The sequence below is a fragment of the Scyliorhinus canicula genome, chromosome 17 (genome assembly GCF_902713615.1).
Source record: "Scyliorhinus canicula chromosome 17, sScyCan1.1, whole genome shotgun sequence".
Taxonomy (NCBI): Eukaryota; Metazoa; Chordata; class Chondrichthyes; order Carcharhiniformes; family Scyliorhinidae; genus Scyliorhinus; species Scyliorhinus canicula.
In genome coordinates this window covers 76,404,429-76,422,623 of record NC_052162.1, presented here as the reverse complement: position 1 = coordinate 76,422,623, position 18,195 = coordinate 76,404,429, and the positions used below count along the sequence as shown (strand labels likewise).

At 41.4% G+C, this 18,195-nt stretch overlaps 1 protein-coding gene and 1 long non-coding RNA gene across 5 annotated transcripts in view; one reads left to right on the top strand and one right to left on the bottom strand.

Annotated features, from left to right (window-relative positions):
• Positions 1 to 3,763: 3,763 nt before the first annotated feature.
• The window catches only part of diaph2 (diaphanous-related formin 2), an 878,670-nt gene continuing 864,238 nt past the window's right edge, over positions 3,764 to 18,195 (bottom strand). For all 4 annotated transcript variants that reach the window (XM_038775000.1, XM_038775001.1, XM_038775002.1 and 1 more), the window contains one exon: positions 3,764 to 5,009. In XM_038775000.1, the coding sequence (XP_038630928.1) occupies positions 4,945 to 5,009 (65 nt within the window). In that variant the 3' untranslated portion in view covers positions 3,764 to 4,944. The remainder of the gene's footprint in view (positions 5,010 to 18,195) is intronic.
• LOC119951716 lies at positions 14,006 to 17,751 on the top strand. The gene is made up of 3 exons (XR_005457665.1): positions 14,006 to 14,227; positions 14,986 to 15,126; positions 17,702 to 17,751. It is a non-coding gene; the product is annotated as an uncharacterized LOC119951716 (long non-coding RNA).

The window sequence follows — 18,195 nt, the reverse complement described above, 5'->3', positions numbered from 1 at the left end:
GGCCCTTATTTCTATCCTCCAGCTTGGCCAGTTCAGCTTCTAGTGAGGCAAGCTGGTCACTGTGCCTCCTCCATCCCGTTCAGCACCTCAACCTGCTCCCGCACCACATCCGCTGTCCTTCCAAGCACCTCCCTTAATGGAGCCAGCAGCTACTCCACCCAATGTTTGAGCGATTCCAACATCTCCCGTCCTTACCACTCAACGTGCTTATTAAACTTCCACCACCTTATCGAGGGTGGTAGGATCCAGGGTCAATCCAGGCTGGGGACTCGCAATATATATATTTTTTTAATTTCTTTTTTTATATAAATTTAGAATATCCAATTCATTTTTTCCAATTAAGGGGCAATTTAACGTGGCCAATCCACCTATCCTGCACATCTTTGGGTTGTGGGGGTGAAACCCACGCAGACACGGGGAGAATGTGCAAACTCCACACAGACAGTTACCCAGGGCCGGGATTCGAACCCGGGTCCTCAGCGCCGTAGGCAGTAATGCTAACCACTGTGCCACCCGGGACTCGCAATATTTGGGGGTGCAGTGGAGCCGGGAGTGCAGGAGGCGAAAGAGACCGGTGTTCTGGCCTTTGCGTCCCTAGTAGCCCAGCGGAGGATTCTTCTTCAGTGGAAGGATGCAAGGCCCCCAAGCGTGGAGGCCTGGGTCAACGATATGGCGGGGTTTATTAAATTGGAGAGGGTGAAATTTGCCCTAAGGGGGTCAGTGCAGGTGTTTTTCAGGAGATGGCAACCATTCCTAGATATCCTGGCAGAATGTAAAAACAAAAGGTCAGCAGCAGCAGGGGGGGGGGGGGGGGGGGGGGTGAGGGGGTTGTCTCTTTGTTTTTGTTTTGGGTTGAATATCTGTTTTTTGCCAACGACGGGCGTTAATTTATTGTTTCTCTTTTGTATTTACGGCGGGGGGGGGGGGGGGGGGGTAGTTGTTTTTTTTTGTTCTTAGAATTTTGTTATTGTTTTCTTTTTTGTGAAAATTTGAATAAAAATTATTTTTAAAAAAAACTTCACCACCTTCACCTCTGTTACTGTATAGACTGTTATAAAGATGGCCCCGCCCAGAGAGTTTGACTCCATCTTCCCCGCCAATGCACCTTACCCTGTGCTCGAGCCTGCTGGCTCGAATCTTTCCTCCCAGCAGCTTTTCATTGGCTCTTGCACATTCTTCACTTACTAAGTCTCACTGGAGACAAATTCTGATTTTTTCCCCCCCAAAAATGGGTGGAAATGATCAAAAACCCAGGAATCTATTGGGAGCTACCCAACGTGCAACTTCCTCTCACATGCCGCCACCGGAAGTCCTACAAACATGGGACTTTAAGCACATCACAAGTAACTCCCTCTACCCAAATTCGACAGTCTGGCAAAACAGGCGATGCGCTCAACAACACATCTCCTTGAGAAATGTGTCAGAGATAATATGGACTTTTATGCTACACTACTCAACCTATGATATATGCTGAGACAGAGCTTGTCAGAGAATGTTCTCCAGGCATTCCAGAACTATGCTCCCTGATGCCAAGGTCCTTTTGCAAACGAGGGTGGAGACAGATGTGAGTGCTGTCCTCATGAAGCAGCGATGAAGAGGGAAAATGTACTATAATCGCAATGCCCCAGACTCTGCATTCTAGATACAAGCCAAACGGTCAGCATCCAAGCATCATTTAGCCACAACCAACAGGTGATGGTACACAGCCATGCCCCACAACCAAACACAATGTGGTTGCCTCACATGGCTGTTTAGCACAGGGCTAAATCGCTGGCTTTGAAAGCAGACCAAGGCAGGCCAGCAGCACGGTTCAATTCCCGTAACAGCCTCGAACAGGTGCCAGAATGCGGCGACTAGGGGCTTTTCACAGTAACTTCATTTGAAGCCTACTTGTGACAATAAGCGATTTTCATTTCATTTTCATATGGTGCTCTGTATGTCAGGACCTGGCATCATCCATGGCAGGTATGCGAACCAGAACCACCAACCAACCACAGAGTCCAACGCATTGAACCTGTAATCTGTGGCAGTTGCACTGGTGGAAATGCAGGATATTCCCGAGGCGAAGGCAACAAACCCTGCAGTCACTGTGCACACCACAGGGTCACCAGATGACATCGACCCCGAGGGCAGCAACCCAAGGGCGCCTGAGCAGGCCAAATTCAAACTTCAAGGACTATGTACTGACCTAGTCTACATATGAACTGTGTTTTTTTTAAAAGTTGGAGTTGGAGGGATGGGGGCAATGGGCTATGTGCCAAGTGTGGAAACCCATGTCAGTGGATGTACATTGTAAATAATTATATCCTGTCAATGCTGTTCTCCATGGTCATATCCCTGTAGTACTGATCGTCCCAACTTAAACAGGGAAGATGTAGACTGGGTGTTCACATGAATATCAGGTGATGAGGAACACAGTAGCATGGGTGTTCTCCCCCTGCACAGGCAGACACACAGCAGGTATTGTTGAATTATCCCTTCTGCTCGTTAGTCCCTTGTCGTCGTTTTTATAACCCAGCAACTTCTACAGTGACCAATCACGAAACATCACTGACGCTATCAGAGGAAGTTTGTGGCCTTGACCATCCCATGTTTCTGACCAAAGGAAACTCTGCAATAATGAGCGATGTACACACAAAGACAGGAAAGAGCTACTCCTCTTACAAGGCAAACTCATAAAATTTAGGGATATAATTATGTGCACTGTGAAGCTTACTCATTAAATTTCTATTTAATTTATTGGTAACATTACCAATGTTTCCTTACCCGCACTGAATTACTTGAGCTCTACAATGCCAGGTCAATCCCAGATTCAATTTTCTACAAGCGTTTCTCACCCCCTATAAATCTTCATGGTGTGGATGCTTCTTTAATGCTTGCTGCAATTGCAGCCGAATCTTGTGCCAAACTTCTTCCATCATTAATTTCCTCCAATCTCTGCCTACTTCTTTGGCTTATTTGCAGGGTAATTCCAGCTCAACTTCTGTAACTGGCTGCCTATTTGAGAAGGTTTACTCGCCATGTGTCAGTGTCATTTGTTTAGCTGTCTCCAGAGTTGAAATCTGTCAAAGGCATAGTTTCCTTCTGGCGTTTGGAACTAAATTGTACACATCCTTTGTGATGATGCTTTCAAACAGAAGAACACTTATAATGCATACATTGAACAATAGGCTCTGAAGGCAGAAAGCTGCAGCAGGAGAGTGAAAAGTCATATTTCTCCCTTGTAATTCTGAGAATATGAGCCCATGGCAAAAATACATCTCCATTATTGACTCATAGCCTTTAAATAGAAAATGAGTGCAGAGGGGAAGCATCAACCTTACGGCGAGAAGAAGTTTCTGAAAAAAAATAGTGAAAGCATAGATAAGGTTCAGAGTTATCAGTGCAGTTATTTGCCCTGGGCATTAAGTACAGTCAGCGAAAGAGTTAAACAACACTCTTAAACACCACCCAGACAACATCTGTGGTAGGAAGTAGACCAGTCTCAGGCATAATTAGAATATGAATTGAATATTTCCATCAACAAAAGGGCATGTCTGGTCTCGTGGTCTAAAAACAAAAGCAGCAGTAATGTTGGGCAAAAAAGGTCAGTCAGAAACAATGGGTTCGTTCAGGATGACTACAAGATGAAGATTTGTTCTGATAGACTGAGACAACTTGTTTTCACAGCACTAAAATTCACTTGTAATTTTATAAAGTACTTTGAATTGAGAAGAAAGCAGGTGTTGTACGTGCACTGGGGACACAAAAAGTGACAACAATCTCAATAATATCAATTTTATTTTAAACATTAAAGGCATTGTGCTGATATACATTCTATTTTCAATTATATAAGGTAAGTAACTCTGTTAAGTATTTGCGAATTCATTTACAACATACCTTTTTTCTTTATTATATATTTAATGGATTTGGGACTCTTGACTATTGGTAATTGTTATGCTCTCGTGAAGATCTGTGCTGACGTATAAGTTTTCATTGAGTATTTCATTGGTCTGATCATTTAAACACACATCTCAACTGCTGTGAGATCTGCTTATAATACTTTTAAAAACAGCTTTAAATAGAATCCATTTTAAGATGCAATTTCCAAAATCTTGATTTCTATAAAACAAGCAGAGTGTTGCAGCATTGTTATTGCACAAAGTGGATATGAACAATCTTCCACTGCAGCAAAGCTAACTGTGCAATAATTACATGATATTATAACAACTCGGTAATCAATCAACGTATTTTCCATGTGACTTAAAAATCACATGTAATACAGACTTACTACTTAACAGATGTCAGTCTTTTGTTAGAGGCAGTGACAAAGTAAGAATGCTAAATTTGTTTTTTTGTTCCTGAAAATATGCATTTAAAGTACATACAAGTGCATAATTAGAAAATATTTTTGCTCAAGAAAAATACTTCTTTTAGGGAAAACATAAATCTGAAATAAATCCTCCCGAAAGGCAGAGGAAAAGAGGGCTATTTTGCCACAGTTGATATGCTGGATACGTTCAGACTTTGGTTATTTTGGTAACATTTCACGGCCCCAAAGCAGAGTTATTTTGAGTTTACTCATGTAAAGCACACACTCTAACTTACAAACAGAAAAGATTCAGAATCATGCCAAATTGGGATCCCAAGAGTTTGCTTCCTTTCTCTTTTTTTTTTGCAAAAATATAAAATAACATATTGAAATAAATTTCACAACACCCTGGATAAAGTCCATCTACTTGCAGTTCTAGATCAATTAGTGGGAATATAAAAGTTAAAAGTTTCTTAAGGGTCAGCCGAAAATGTTCAACTCTGCACATTCTCAGACACAATGTTTTCATGATTCCTCTGGATCTTCTCTTCCCATCCCTCACCGATCATCGCCTGCACTAGAGATTTTCAGCTGCTCTGATGCCCAAGGGTTGGTAAAAAATATTCAGTCTTCAGTCCTTCGGCACCTCGGGATCATGCAAATGTTGTATTTCCATTGTGACGAGAACGTGACCGCTCCAAAGTAATGCGCCTGTTTTCTGTGACACGAGAAATAAAACATTTTGATTTTGTTGGCAAGCTTTCCAAAGAAATTGACAAAATATAAAAGTAAAAACATAAACATAAAATTAATATGTAAATAGAAATAGCCAATTTAGAATATACAAATTACATTGGCACTGGAATGTATCTAAGGATCTGTAATAAATTGCATTTTAGATAATATGTGCAAGGTGATAAAAGCAGAAGAATGCACAGACACATTCCCTTGGACTTTTATGAAGTAGAAATCCCAACTAAAATTGTCTACATATTGTGAATCTAAGTGAATGCGAAACGCACTTCCGATACCTTTGGGGATTGAATCACAGAGTGGTAAAAATGCATAGTGACTGTTAAAAGCAAAAGCAGCTGAGCAACAAAGATTGAAATGGTAGAAATCCGAGGCAAGGTTTGCTGTCTCCCTTTCATGTAGAATGTCAGGGTTAGACACCATCATGTCATCAGTGATCCATTAATATTAACCATATCACTGCCAGCAATACTGGGGATTTGACATTGCACAATGGATTCTATTGAGGTTATCCGTGTCAAGGTATTCCAGGCTACAAAAGTGATTGATTTGACTTGCAATGGCCGAAGCCAAGATGTAAAAGCATTATTGTAACAAACATATCATTTCTGTAACCTAAGGCTAAGTATTTTAGAGCTAATTCACAAGATTACATTGGTTCTATTAGCCTCCGATGAGTTATGACCATGGAACTATATAAGAATACAAGACATAGTTCCACCTTCACTGGAATAATCTGTGATATATGACTACTGATAAAGTGCATTGTTTATGATGGTGTCATTAATAAAGGAAGCACATAAAATAACCTCTCTAAAATATGTCCCTTGTTCTCCTTTCTGGAAAAGTGATGCATGGTCAGCAAGTACCATGTATAAATCAGAAAGCTTTTACTTCTACAGTTGTTGGATATGTTGCATTCAGGAATTGGGGGACCGTGTTTCAGTGAGCTCATGCCAGAAATTATAAAATAGCTATTTACAGAAATTATGTATTTCCACCAATGTGACTTTCACAGTATAAACTTGACAGAAAAACCTGAAACTGAAGAACCTGCAAATTGGTAAACCTACACAACCAAAAGCACAACTGATTAACAGTAAATTTTTTAAAAAGCTCTGCAAGAAATAGCAGACAGCTTGGAAGAAAATTAATAAAATACAGCACTGTGAAATTAAACAAATGTTTAAAAGAAGTTTCATATCCAAAGCTTTGGCTTTGAAGATTAACACAGTATGTCTGCTGAACAGATACACAATACAGCTATCTGTAGTAAGTAACTTGCCTAACGCAGATAAGTTTCTATCTGTTACCTATCAAATTTTGTAAACTGCACTTGGAGGTGCAGCCAGTTGTTCTGACCACAGCAGATGTTAATTGCAGAGCAAATAAAATTCCAGAGGAAAACTGGACTTGTGGGCCATACCCTTTTTCTTGTATTCTTAAAATAAGAAAATGCGCCCCAGTGCCACCTCTTGGATTTTAAAGATTTAAAAAGATTTATGAACAAGAAGAAAGGAAAACTTAAGCAGATAGATTACAGTTACACAGATAAAATACCCCCAACTCCCCAAAACGACTCCGTACTCGGTCAGACCCACAAGTAAGCACTTTCCTGGAAACAGTCCCCTAATAGATGCTTAATTATAAAATTCAATAATTATGAAAACTACTTTCCGGCGATCTCGTTGTCATTGGCACGGCAGCATTTATTGCCCATCCTTAATTGTCCTTGAAATGAGTGGCTTGCTAGGCCATTTCAGAGGGCATTTAAGTGTCAATCACAATGCTATGGATCTGGAGTCACATGTATGCAGACCAGGTATGTATGGCAGATTTCCTTCCCAAAAATACATTAGTAAACCGGATGGGTTTTTTCTTATACAACAATTGACAATGGTTTCATGGTCATCATTAGATTTTTAATATAGATTTTTATTTAATTCAAGTTTTACCATCTGCTGTGGCGGGATTCAATCCCCAGTCCCCAAAGAATTACCCATGGTCTCTAGATTACTTAGTCCAGTGACAATATCACTACGCCACTGCCTCCTCCAATGTTATAGCAATATTCCCCAAGGCAAAAGTGCTGATACTTTAGGAAAGGCATATCAGATAACCTCTCAAACTCACTTCCATTCTGCTGTGGAAATCCAAGAACTTCAGAACAAGACTGCTTTATGCAGCCCGATACTTTACTGGTGTGACTGGATGGCTAATTCAAACTTCACCTACTCCCTGTCCCCAACTGTTTTCAGGAGGTTTTCCACACACAGCCAGCAACAAATCATCCCAATGTCTCTCCTGACATTAGTTTTCACTTTCACCATTGATTCCATTTATGTCAACATTTCTTTGAACTTAACTATTCCAAACTATAAAAATGCATAACATGTTTCCTTTTGGGTCAAATAAAATTTTACAGCTTCTTTTGTTTACTTAACCACTGCAAGATGTAAAAGCATTTTACTCCCATTTGAAATTTAGTAGCTGAAAAAGTAAGTCAGTCTCTATCTCCCAATGCAAATTCTTAAACTTTACTTATTTCCCAATAAAACTTCATTACAAATACATGCATTTGGAAACTTCACTTGTTCCATTCCTCAATTCTTGTAGACAAATGTTCTTCATTAGCCATTCCCCAGCTTAATTAAATAATTTACATACAGCCTTATTTACAGAAAAACACCATATTCCCCCCCAAAAATGAATAAAACTCTCCAATCTCATACGTGGTCTCTTAGATTACCATACTAACAAGAGTGTTGTAAAATGCATATTTTTCATCACCTGAATTTCTAAATTAAGCTGTTAAAAAGGTGCCAAATAGAAGTTAGTCCCCTTCGGAGAAGAAAGAGGGTGCAATGTCTGATGCAGGACAACAAGGATGCATCCGCTAAAATTACTGAATACGTGTAATAATTTGTGTGTAACAAAATACTGAATAAAATTATTAAAAATTATAACAGTTCATAATCTGTTCTGCACTAGTATCTTAGACGATAGGAGTAATAATTGGAAACGTTTATGCAAACAATATATTTGCTGACACCAAATTTTGCCATATTGCCTTTTCAGTACAGGGCCAAAACACACCATGGGGAAATGACGTTCAATCAAATTTACAAATATTTGAAAATACTGAAATGAGAACGTTACAAAGAAAATGGAAAAAATGCAATGGGGAATTGGAGAATTCATGAACAGGAAATAGCTGAAAACTCAAGCATTAAAACATGAGCGAATTATGAGCTTTCCCCAAAAGTTGAATAGGTCCCATATTCAATAATTTATGGTACCCTATTTTTACAACATACGTGCAAAAGCATAAAGCCTAGAGTAATTGAAAGTACTTGGACGGGTGTAAAATTGCTTGAGAAGATGGAAGGCATATGTCCCAACATTATTGTGCACTCGTACAATATTTTGGTTGGCGGGCATGCAGAAGATTTGGAAGCACACCTACCAGCAAACAAGCAGGCAATATCGCCCATTAAAGGGTCAACTCAATGCAATTTTATCTGGCCTATTTGCTTTGGCTGATTTGCCAGGAGGCCTTTACATTTTAGCTGCAACCTTGATCCAGGGTGGATAAACTCTCATGACTGAAATAAAATTTTAAAAGGTGTCTGGGGACGGAGCTTTGTGCTTGAATGTGCTGCCAAGGCACTCTTTGCAGCGTTTTTCCATCGCAATTCTTTTTTCTCAACCAGGTCTTCAGCTCCCTGTGACAGCACCGCAGCAGCTTTCTCCCTTACACAGCACATTCGAAGTGCCAGTCTGCACTCTCCCCTTTCTCAAGCCACCTTCTCCCTGCTCTCACCGGCAGCATGGAGCCGTTCCCAGCGTGGGATTCACGCTGGCTGCCCATTATTTGGCCAGCCAGTGTGAATTCGCCTTCCGAGGCAGCTTGATGCTGGAAGGATGATTTGCGCTTGCTTCCAGACCTGCCAAATTCGCGCGCCTGATGGATGAAAAATTCAGACCACGTTATTATTTTTCCTCACGCTGTGAGAAATAATGGCACTTCAACATGCAGGTGAAATGTTGGGTAAACTTCACAAAAGGGCAGACTGTGCAAAACTACCGCAACTTCAAACGATGAACTATCCAGAAATCTGACACTGACCCCAGCTTTTCAATGAATTAAGAGACTTGCATATAACCTGAAGCAAATTAGTATCAGCATTGATAAATAATTAGGTTGCATGAGTGCTGGACACTATCATTATGATCATTTCAGACTGGGTTATTTTAGATTATGGTTCTATCAGAATAAAGTAAGCCTTCTCACTAGGCTATAGAAATAGCATTCAAAATATAAAATAGATTTTTCCTCAGGAAATGGGCAAAGTCAGTTACTTCATTTGGTTACCCAACGATTGCTTAATTGCTTTAAGGACAATATCGAGATTTAATTTTTACCCAGTTTTACTGTAAATCTATTGCGTTTTTTTTCTCTCGAGCACCCCTCATCTTATTATTGCTTTCATAGATTAGTCGTTTGTTTTGAAAAACTCTGTTCAAGCCATTGGTCTTCATCTTCCTTTTCTCCCACTGATGTCCTGAGATCAGTGGTTAGAAAAGTGAAAATAGTTCAGACAATTCATTCTTTTTCCTTCCAGGGAAGTGCCTGGAGTGGATTCAATGGGGAGAATCTTAACATCCTTGAAAACTCATATACATCATGCCTGGCAGTGTGCCTAATGGTGCAATTTGCTGCAAGGTGGCTTGAGTGGTTGCTTCTATGACCGCTGCTCAATTAAGGATGGCAGGTGGGTTCCTGAGGCTTCAGCCCAATAGGAAGGCTTTGGAAGGATGTCAACCCCACCAACAGAAGTGGGTGCTGTCGAATTAGGAGGAATCTATGAAAGTACTTCCAATTGAGGCAAAATTAACTCTGAAAAGGTGACAAATTTGCTCATGTAAACTAGGCCAAAGCTAACACACCACCACAATCAAGCAGAAACCTTGATAGACTGTGGCTGTCATGTTTATCCATGTGGTTCTTGTGGGGAGAATGTGTAGATAGCCTTGCAGGCATCCTGGCTAGCTGCCCATAAGCTGCTCCCAGGCTTATTCCTCAGCAGGAGCTTGTCCACTGCTGGATAAGATCCTGGGACATGCCACTCAGTCCACAATTGGAGGCTTATTGAGCAGATTGGCTACCTATCACTGTCTGGTGTGTCTGCTATCATTGTTGCTGTCCTTAGATGGGGTTGTCCTTGGTCAAGACCAATAGAGACTGCTGAAGGAAAGGCTGGTGGTAAACTTTATCTTTTATTGAACATTCTACTAATTGTGCATTCTATGCTTGGTTCGAGCAGGAAACCAACGATCCACTGTTGAGTGCCCCAGCAGCCCATAGCACACCCATATGCACTATCACAGCTTCCGAAGTCAGATCAGCCTTCCTGAAAGTGATCCCTTTCAGGAAGGCGACGGGTCCGGATGGGATCCCCAGTCGTGCACTCAGAGCCTGCGTGGACCAGCTGGCAGATGTGCTCACGGACATCTTTAACCTCTCCTTACTCCACTCCGAGGTCCCCACCTGCTTCTAGTGACCATCATCATAACAGTGCCAAAGAGGAACCAGGCAAACTGCCTCAACGAGTACTGTCCAGTGGCCCTGACTTCAGTCGTAATTAAGTGCTTTGAGAGGTTGCTCATGAAGCACATCACCTCCATACTCCCAGAACGCCTTGATCCATTGCAATTCATATACCGCCGCAACCAGTTCACAGTAGATGCCATCTCCCTGGCCCTACACTCATCCCTAGAGCATCTCGACAACAAGGACTCCTACATCAGACTCCTATTTATTTACTTCAATACCATAATCCGAGCCACGCTCATATCAAAGCTCCAAAACCTAAAGCTTGGCTCCTCACTCTGCAACTGGATCCTCGACTTTCTGACCCACAGACCACAATCAAAAAGAATAAACAACAACACCTCCTCCACAATAGTCCTCAATACCGGGGCCCCGCAAGGCTGCATACTTAGCCCCTTGCTGTACTCCCTGTACGCACACAATTGCGTGTCAAAATTTGGTTCCAACTCTATCTACAAGTTTGCTGGCGATACGACCACAGTGGGCCAGATATTGAATAACGACGAGTCAGAATATAGGAGGGAGATAGAGAACCTAGTGAAGTGGTGCAGCGACAATAATCTATCCCTCAATGCCAGTCATTGACTTCAGGAAGCAAAGTACTGTACACACCCCTGTCAGCATCAACGGGGCTGAGGCGGAGATGGTTAGCAGCTTCAAATTCCTAGGGGTACACATCTCCAAAAATCTGTCCTGGTTCAACCACGTCGCACTACCACCAAGAAAGCACAACAGCGCCTATACTTCCTCAGGAAAGTAAGGAAATTCGGAATATCCACACTAACTCTTACCACCTTTTACAGATGCACCACAGCAAGCATCCTATCGGGCTGCATCACAGCCTGGTATGGCAACTGCTTGGCCCAAGACCACAAGAAACGCCAGAGAGTATTGAACACAGCCCAGTCCATCACACAAACCTGCCTCCCGTTCATTAACTCCATCTTCACCTCCCGCTGCCTGGGGAAAGCGGGCAGCATAATCAAAGACCCCTCCCACCCGGCTTACTCACTCTTCTAACTTCTTCCATCGGGCAGGAGATACAAAAGTCTGAGAATACGCACGATCAAACTCAAAAACAGCTTCTTCCCCGTTGTTACCAGATTCCTAAACGACCCTCTTATGGACTGACCTGATTAACACTATACCCTTGTATGCTTCAACCGATGCCAGTGTTTATGTCGTTACGTTGTGTACCTTGTGTTGCCCTATTATGTATTTTCTTTTCTTTTTATATACTTAATGATCAGTTGAGCTGCTCGCAGAATAATACTTTTCACTGTACCTCGGTACATGCGACAATAAACAAAATCCAAATCCTTATGCACAGTAGAAGGCTTGGCATGAGGCTTCACATAGAACTATCTCTCAGCATACTCTGTTGTCATGTGATCTTACATCACTGATGATAGAGACCTTCTATTTACATATCAGCACACCCATTCGAAACTCTCCTACCTTACTCCATGTCCCACCTTCAAGTGGAACTATGAAGATTCCATTCAACATGGCTGCGCTTAGGAGTTCAGTGTCTGTTGGGTTATCCAAAAGTCCATATGCTATCAGTTCACACAGAAGAACATTAATGTTCTGCATTATAATTTGGTACATTTTATTTCTAAGAAAAATATTTCAATATGCACAGAAATGGCGAGGAAAAAAAATCTACTCTTTCCATACAATTCATTCTGGCATCTAGATTTGTTTACTTAATCTTTTTGCCCCAAAGCCATATTCTTTTACTTTCTATTAAATGAGAAATAGATTAAATTCTCTCTTTAACGTTTCAATTCAGTCAGCATCCACTCCACTGGCTGCCCAAATTAATAACTCAAAACATAGAAAGGTTATTTCTTATAGCTTATATAGCCAAACAAGGGTCCAATTGCCAATCTTTCTGTATAAACATCAACATCTTATGCAAATAAAACTGCAAATAATATTTTTATTAGCTATACACAATATGAATGTGGCACACATTTTACACTGAATACCCAAATATTTACCCTGGGTCTTTGCTATAAATGGTGAAAATAAAACCTTTCTTCCCATGACTGGTCACAAGGATAGTTCTTCAACTGGTTTCAGACATATTCATCATACCTGCTGCCTTGATTACAGACCCCTCAGCCACATTAAAATGAATAAAAATGGGAAAAAAGGCGCAAGTCGGAGCAAGGGCAATACACCACTTTATTCGAAATCAGCAAAATATAGCATGGGCAGCGGCAATGCTATTGCTGATACTGCTGCTTACTAACCATTAGAATTGAAGTGCTGCTTCATGTGTATGTTTCTTTTTTAAAATTTAGAGTACCCAATTAATTTTTTTTTTAATTAAGGGGCAATCCACCTATCCTGCACATCTTTAGGTTGTTGGGGCAAACACGGGAAGAATGTGCAAACTCCACATGGACAGTGACCCAGAGCCGGGATCGAACCTGGGACCTCGGCACCCTGAGGCAGCAATGCTAACCACTGCGCCGCCGTGCTGCCCTTCTTCATGTGTATTTTAAAGCAAAGATTTCACTTTGAAATACATTCCAACACTCTGTGTTGTGCGGGTCTCATTCCCACAACCCAAAGATGTGCAGGCTGAGTGGATTGGCCAAGCTAAAACTTGCTCCTTAATTGGAAAAGAAAGAATTAGGTGTGCTAAATTTATAAAAAAAATAAATAAATAAATACACTCCACCATTTATAACTGAATTGAACCATTGTTTAAAGACTTAAGTTCCTTAATATAGATTATACGGTAAGTACACTTGAAGGGATTATCATAGAATAAAATTTACAGTGCCGAAGGAGGCCATTCGGCCCACTGAGTCTGCACCGGCTCTTGGAAAGAGCGCCCTACCCAAGGTCAACACTTCCACCCTATCCCCATAACCCAGTAATCCCACCCAACACTAAGGGCAATTTATTATGGCCAATCCACCTAACCTACACATCTTTGGATTGTGGGAGGAAACCGGAGCACCCGGAGGAAACCCACGCACACACAGGGAGGATGTGCAGACTCTGCACAGTGACCCAAGCCGGAATCGAACCTGGGACCCTGGAGCTGTGAAGCAATTGTGCTATCCACAATGCTACCGTGCTGCCATAATATTGCTAATTGAAAGATTTAAGAAAGACATGGAAAGTTTTGTGGCACAACTGAAATACTCATGACATTGGGCTATCAAGAAAGAAAGACTACCAATTGTCTTCTTAAAATTGCTATCTGATTGTATCTGATTTTTAGCATATTTCTAATAGGTTCCACCTGATTTGATTTTCCATCATTTGACAGTGAATTCTTGCAAGTTTCACAGATGCATGAAGGTTTCTGGTTTGATTGTTTTTATAACGCCGTTGAAACAGAACTTAGGACGTTTAAAAGAAGTAACGAAGAAAGGAGAAAAAAACTGTTTTAACAATTCTTGTTTTTAAAGGAGTCAGACCCGAATGATTTTGTACCACCTTGTATCCAACGAGTCTTTTTACACTGGGATTGATTATATGCTTTCAACAAGATCAAGATGCAGCTTTGTTGGGTCACTGAAAACAAATCACATATATGCTCAGTGAGTACAGATGCTCTGAGAGAATCTAATAACTCCTGACAAATGCTTATGTTTGTTAGCTTATCAGTACTGTGGCTCCGTCAACCTCTGTGTAAAAATCATAATTTTAATATAGAGCTAGTGTTAAACTTCTGACAGTGGTGGTGAAGAAAGAGACCAAAAGTCAATCTTTGCTCAGGTTTTAGATTTACTGTATTGCTCCTAGCTCAACAGCTCACCAGCGGTGTCAATAATGTCTCTTTGATGATAATAATAATAATCGCTTATTGTCACAAGTAGGCTTCAATGAAGTTACTGTGAAAAGCCCCTAATCGCCACATTCTGCCGCCTGTTCGGGGAGGCTGGTACGGGAATTGAACCTGCGCTGCTGGCATTGTTCTGCATTACAAGCCAGCTGTTTAGCCCACTGTGGTAAACCAATGTCTCTTTATATGTGAACTAATAAATAAGCAAAAAGTCCCCCTGCCTGTATACTTCTTTGTCATCGAAGCAACTTTATGAGTCGACACCACAGATGACGCGGGAGCCATTCTCATGGCTTTGCATATTGAAAGTTTGGGTGCACTCAGTTCCCCAACCACTTTCTTGGGAAACAAAATTGTTTCACTTAAGTAACCAAACCACCCTCCGAGGTTAGCAAGATATCCTAGCTGCAAAAGACTACTAATGTGCTGCCTGTTCATTGTTTAAATGGAAATGATTTTGTACTTTCCCTTTTCTTCTTACATCAATGTCACTATGCATTTTCCTTTCGGCAGTATTCTAGCCTTGTCCAGGATGTAGATGTTCCCATGAACACTGTCAGACCACTCCCCGAAAAGAAAATATGACTATGACTCAAGCATGACAACGCACTCAATGTCGGCCGAAGTGGCGTACCTAATTTCTTAAGAACCCAGGTAACAACTGACTAATTCCATTGACCCAAGTGGCAGATCTACTCGCAGCCTTCTTGTTGGGAAATGATAAACACTGCCAAAATAAATTAACTTAGTTGCATCCTAATGTCATGCAGTGTTTAAAAGAATTTAATAATACATATTGAGCTGTTATCATTTTTGATCCATGGGTGGGTGATTAAAGGACACGTATCTTTAAGTCAAGCAGCAGAGAAAATGAGGAAATCAGACGTTACACTTCTCTGGTAATCTGAACAGGAACGTTAGACTTTTCGAGAGATGAGATGGGACTCGGTTTGATTGATTGGCTGGGGGCCAATGAACTGGCCCAAAAGGCCTTACTCTGCCCGATGGCAGGTGGTGATCAGATCCCGTCTTAGTGGAATTATTTTGAGAGTCCCAAGGAGCTCAGTTTGACTCCTGGAAGGATAGAGACAAGGGCTATCTCTCCCCCGCATTTGCACCAGAAAGGCTGTGAGTGTTGTATTCTGAAACTGCAGAGAACCTAAATGAATATACAGGAAAGCCGTTGCAGGCTGCAAACAAAGACCAGGGCCCTCTCTCTCACACCAGAAAGGCTGAGAGTTCTGTATTTCTGAAACTAGTCAAGCCTTTGGGGGTGGGGGGGGAAAGGCCTGGTGGCACAGTGGTTAAACTGCTGCCTCAGTGCCACAGATATAGATTTGATTCTGGCCTCAGGTTACTGTCTGTGTGGAGTGTGCACATTCTCCCAGTGTCAGTCTGGGTTTCCTCCGGGTGCTCCAATGTCCTCACACAGCCCAAAGATGTGCAGGCTAAGTTGCTTGGTCATGCTAAATTGCCCCTTAGGTTGGAGTTGCAGGAATAGGATGGGGGATAGGGCCTAGGTAGGGTGGTCTTTTCAAAGGATTGGTGCAGATCCAATGGGCCGAATGGCTTCCTTCCGCACTATAGGGATTCTATGAAGGTAGAGTATGAAGAGGAGTAAGGTGCTGGAAACAACCATCTGAAACAAAGAGTCCTTTTCTGTTTTACTTATTTGTTTTACTCTTTTCTTCTCCTCTGTGTTTGTCTGTCTTGTGCACGTGTATGGAAGGTGGAAGGCAAGTTAAAGCGGGGAATTAGGAATTAGATAATAGTTAACCAGTTGTATTTGCTGCAGATTTCATTACAGTTCTTGTTATTAATAAAAAGTAATTGTGTTTACATTTACAAACATGGTGACTGCAATTATTGGGCAGTCAAGAAAAGACTTTAGGTCTTTTTCTAAGAATTATTGGTTAATTCACTTATGTTGAGAGTCCAGGTCAAGTGGGACGGGAATTGACCGTGCAATAGCCCAGGGTGTGGTAAGACTACTTAGATGTGCTTGCTTCATTGTTAGTCATGCATTGAATGGCCTGGAATACAGCCTATCGTTAACCCTGTGAGCATAAGAGAACCTGGAAACGCTGATGGGAGCACTATTGATTCTACTTTCCTTTATGGTCTCATCGATAGGTGCATTTTTTCTGTATATAACAGACCAGTTGCAGAGACAAAAAGGTTGCGAGCAAGTCAGATCACCCAACAGTGTTCCCCAAATATCACAAAAGGTACAAACAAGGCAGTAATTACAACCTAACTCAGCTGGTGCAAAATGATAGAATGGAATCAGCCAAAATTACCCCCATAAAGTCAGTTACTGGGAAGTGTATACGTCTGTATGAAAGGTGCCGATACCAATGAAGGTAAAATAGCACTGAGTGGGCTGCAAGAGAAAGTAATAAGATAATTCTGCTGTCTCTTATTTTTCCTACTAAATTAAACGTCAAGGCTAAAATAGTGCTGTTGTAGAACTTACAGTAGGTACCATAACACTATGAAAGGAAGCTGATTTTTAATTCCAAGATGTAAATAGTAAAAATGTAGATAAATAAAGATGCTTCCAGTTATAAATTTTCACATATAAAGCAGTTAATAAAAGCTATAAAACCTACTGGGCTGGATTCACCGTCCCCCGCGCCAGATTTCTGGTTCAGCACGCCAGCGGGATGCTCCATTTCGCTGGCTGGTGAATGGAGTTTCCCATTGTGGGGCAGCCCACGCCGTCGGGAAACTCTCGGGCTGCCAGCAAAACGGAGAATCCCGCTGACGGAGAATCCAGTCCATTGTTCCTTAGCCTGAAAGATATGCGTTAGCACTAAATGATATTAAACCCAATATTTTGCATCTTGGTCTTAATCTGATTCCACCAATTAAAAATGACGATGTGTTACAGAATGCCCCAACCAATTCCTTATAATTGTCCACCATAGTTCCTTCCTTCGACCAGTCATGTGGTTAGTGTTGTTTTATAATAGGCTCCAGAGACTACTCATTTATTCAAGCAATCATTCAAACTCTTTTAGAATAATCTTTATAAATTTATCCAAATTGTATTTAGGAAGGTCAGGTATATGGATGTCAGTGTCAACCAGATAGTGAATCACTTGCCTGGGAAACTTTCTCAAGTGTGGATCTCTTTGCTTTTCTGGGCAAAAAAGATCACCAGTGCCACAAAAAGCAACATAGCCAGAAAATGTCCTGTAATTTCATAGATTTTTTTTTTCCATAGATTTTACAGTGCAGAAGGAGGCCATTCAGCCCATCGAGTCTGCATCGGCTCTTGGAAAGAGCACCCTACCCAAGGTCAGCACCTACACCCCATAACCCAGTAACCCCACCCAACACTAAGGGCAATTTTGAACATGAAGGGCAATTTATCATGGCCAATCCACCTAACCTGCACATCTTTGGACTGTGGGAGGAAACCGGAGCACCCGGAGGAAACCCACGCACACACGGGGAGGATGTGCAGACTCCGCACAGACAGCGACCCAAGCCAGAATCGAACCTGGGACGCTGGAGCTGTGAAGCGATTGTGCTAACCACAATGCTACCGTGCTGCCCAACTCTTGTAATAACTCTCAACACTCCAGAGATGCTGATTGAACTATTATCCATTTGAAAAGTTTCTCCTTAAAATGATTATGCAGGTCTAAAATTGCTCTCCTTACTATGGTAACACATTCAAAATTGAAGTACTCAGTGAAAATGCAATGACAGTAA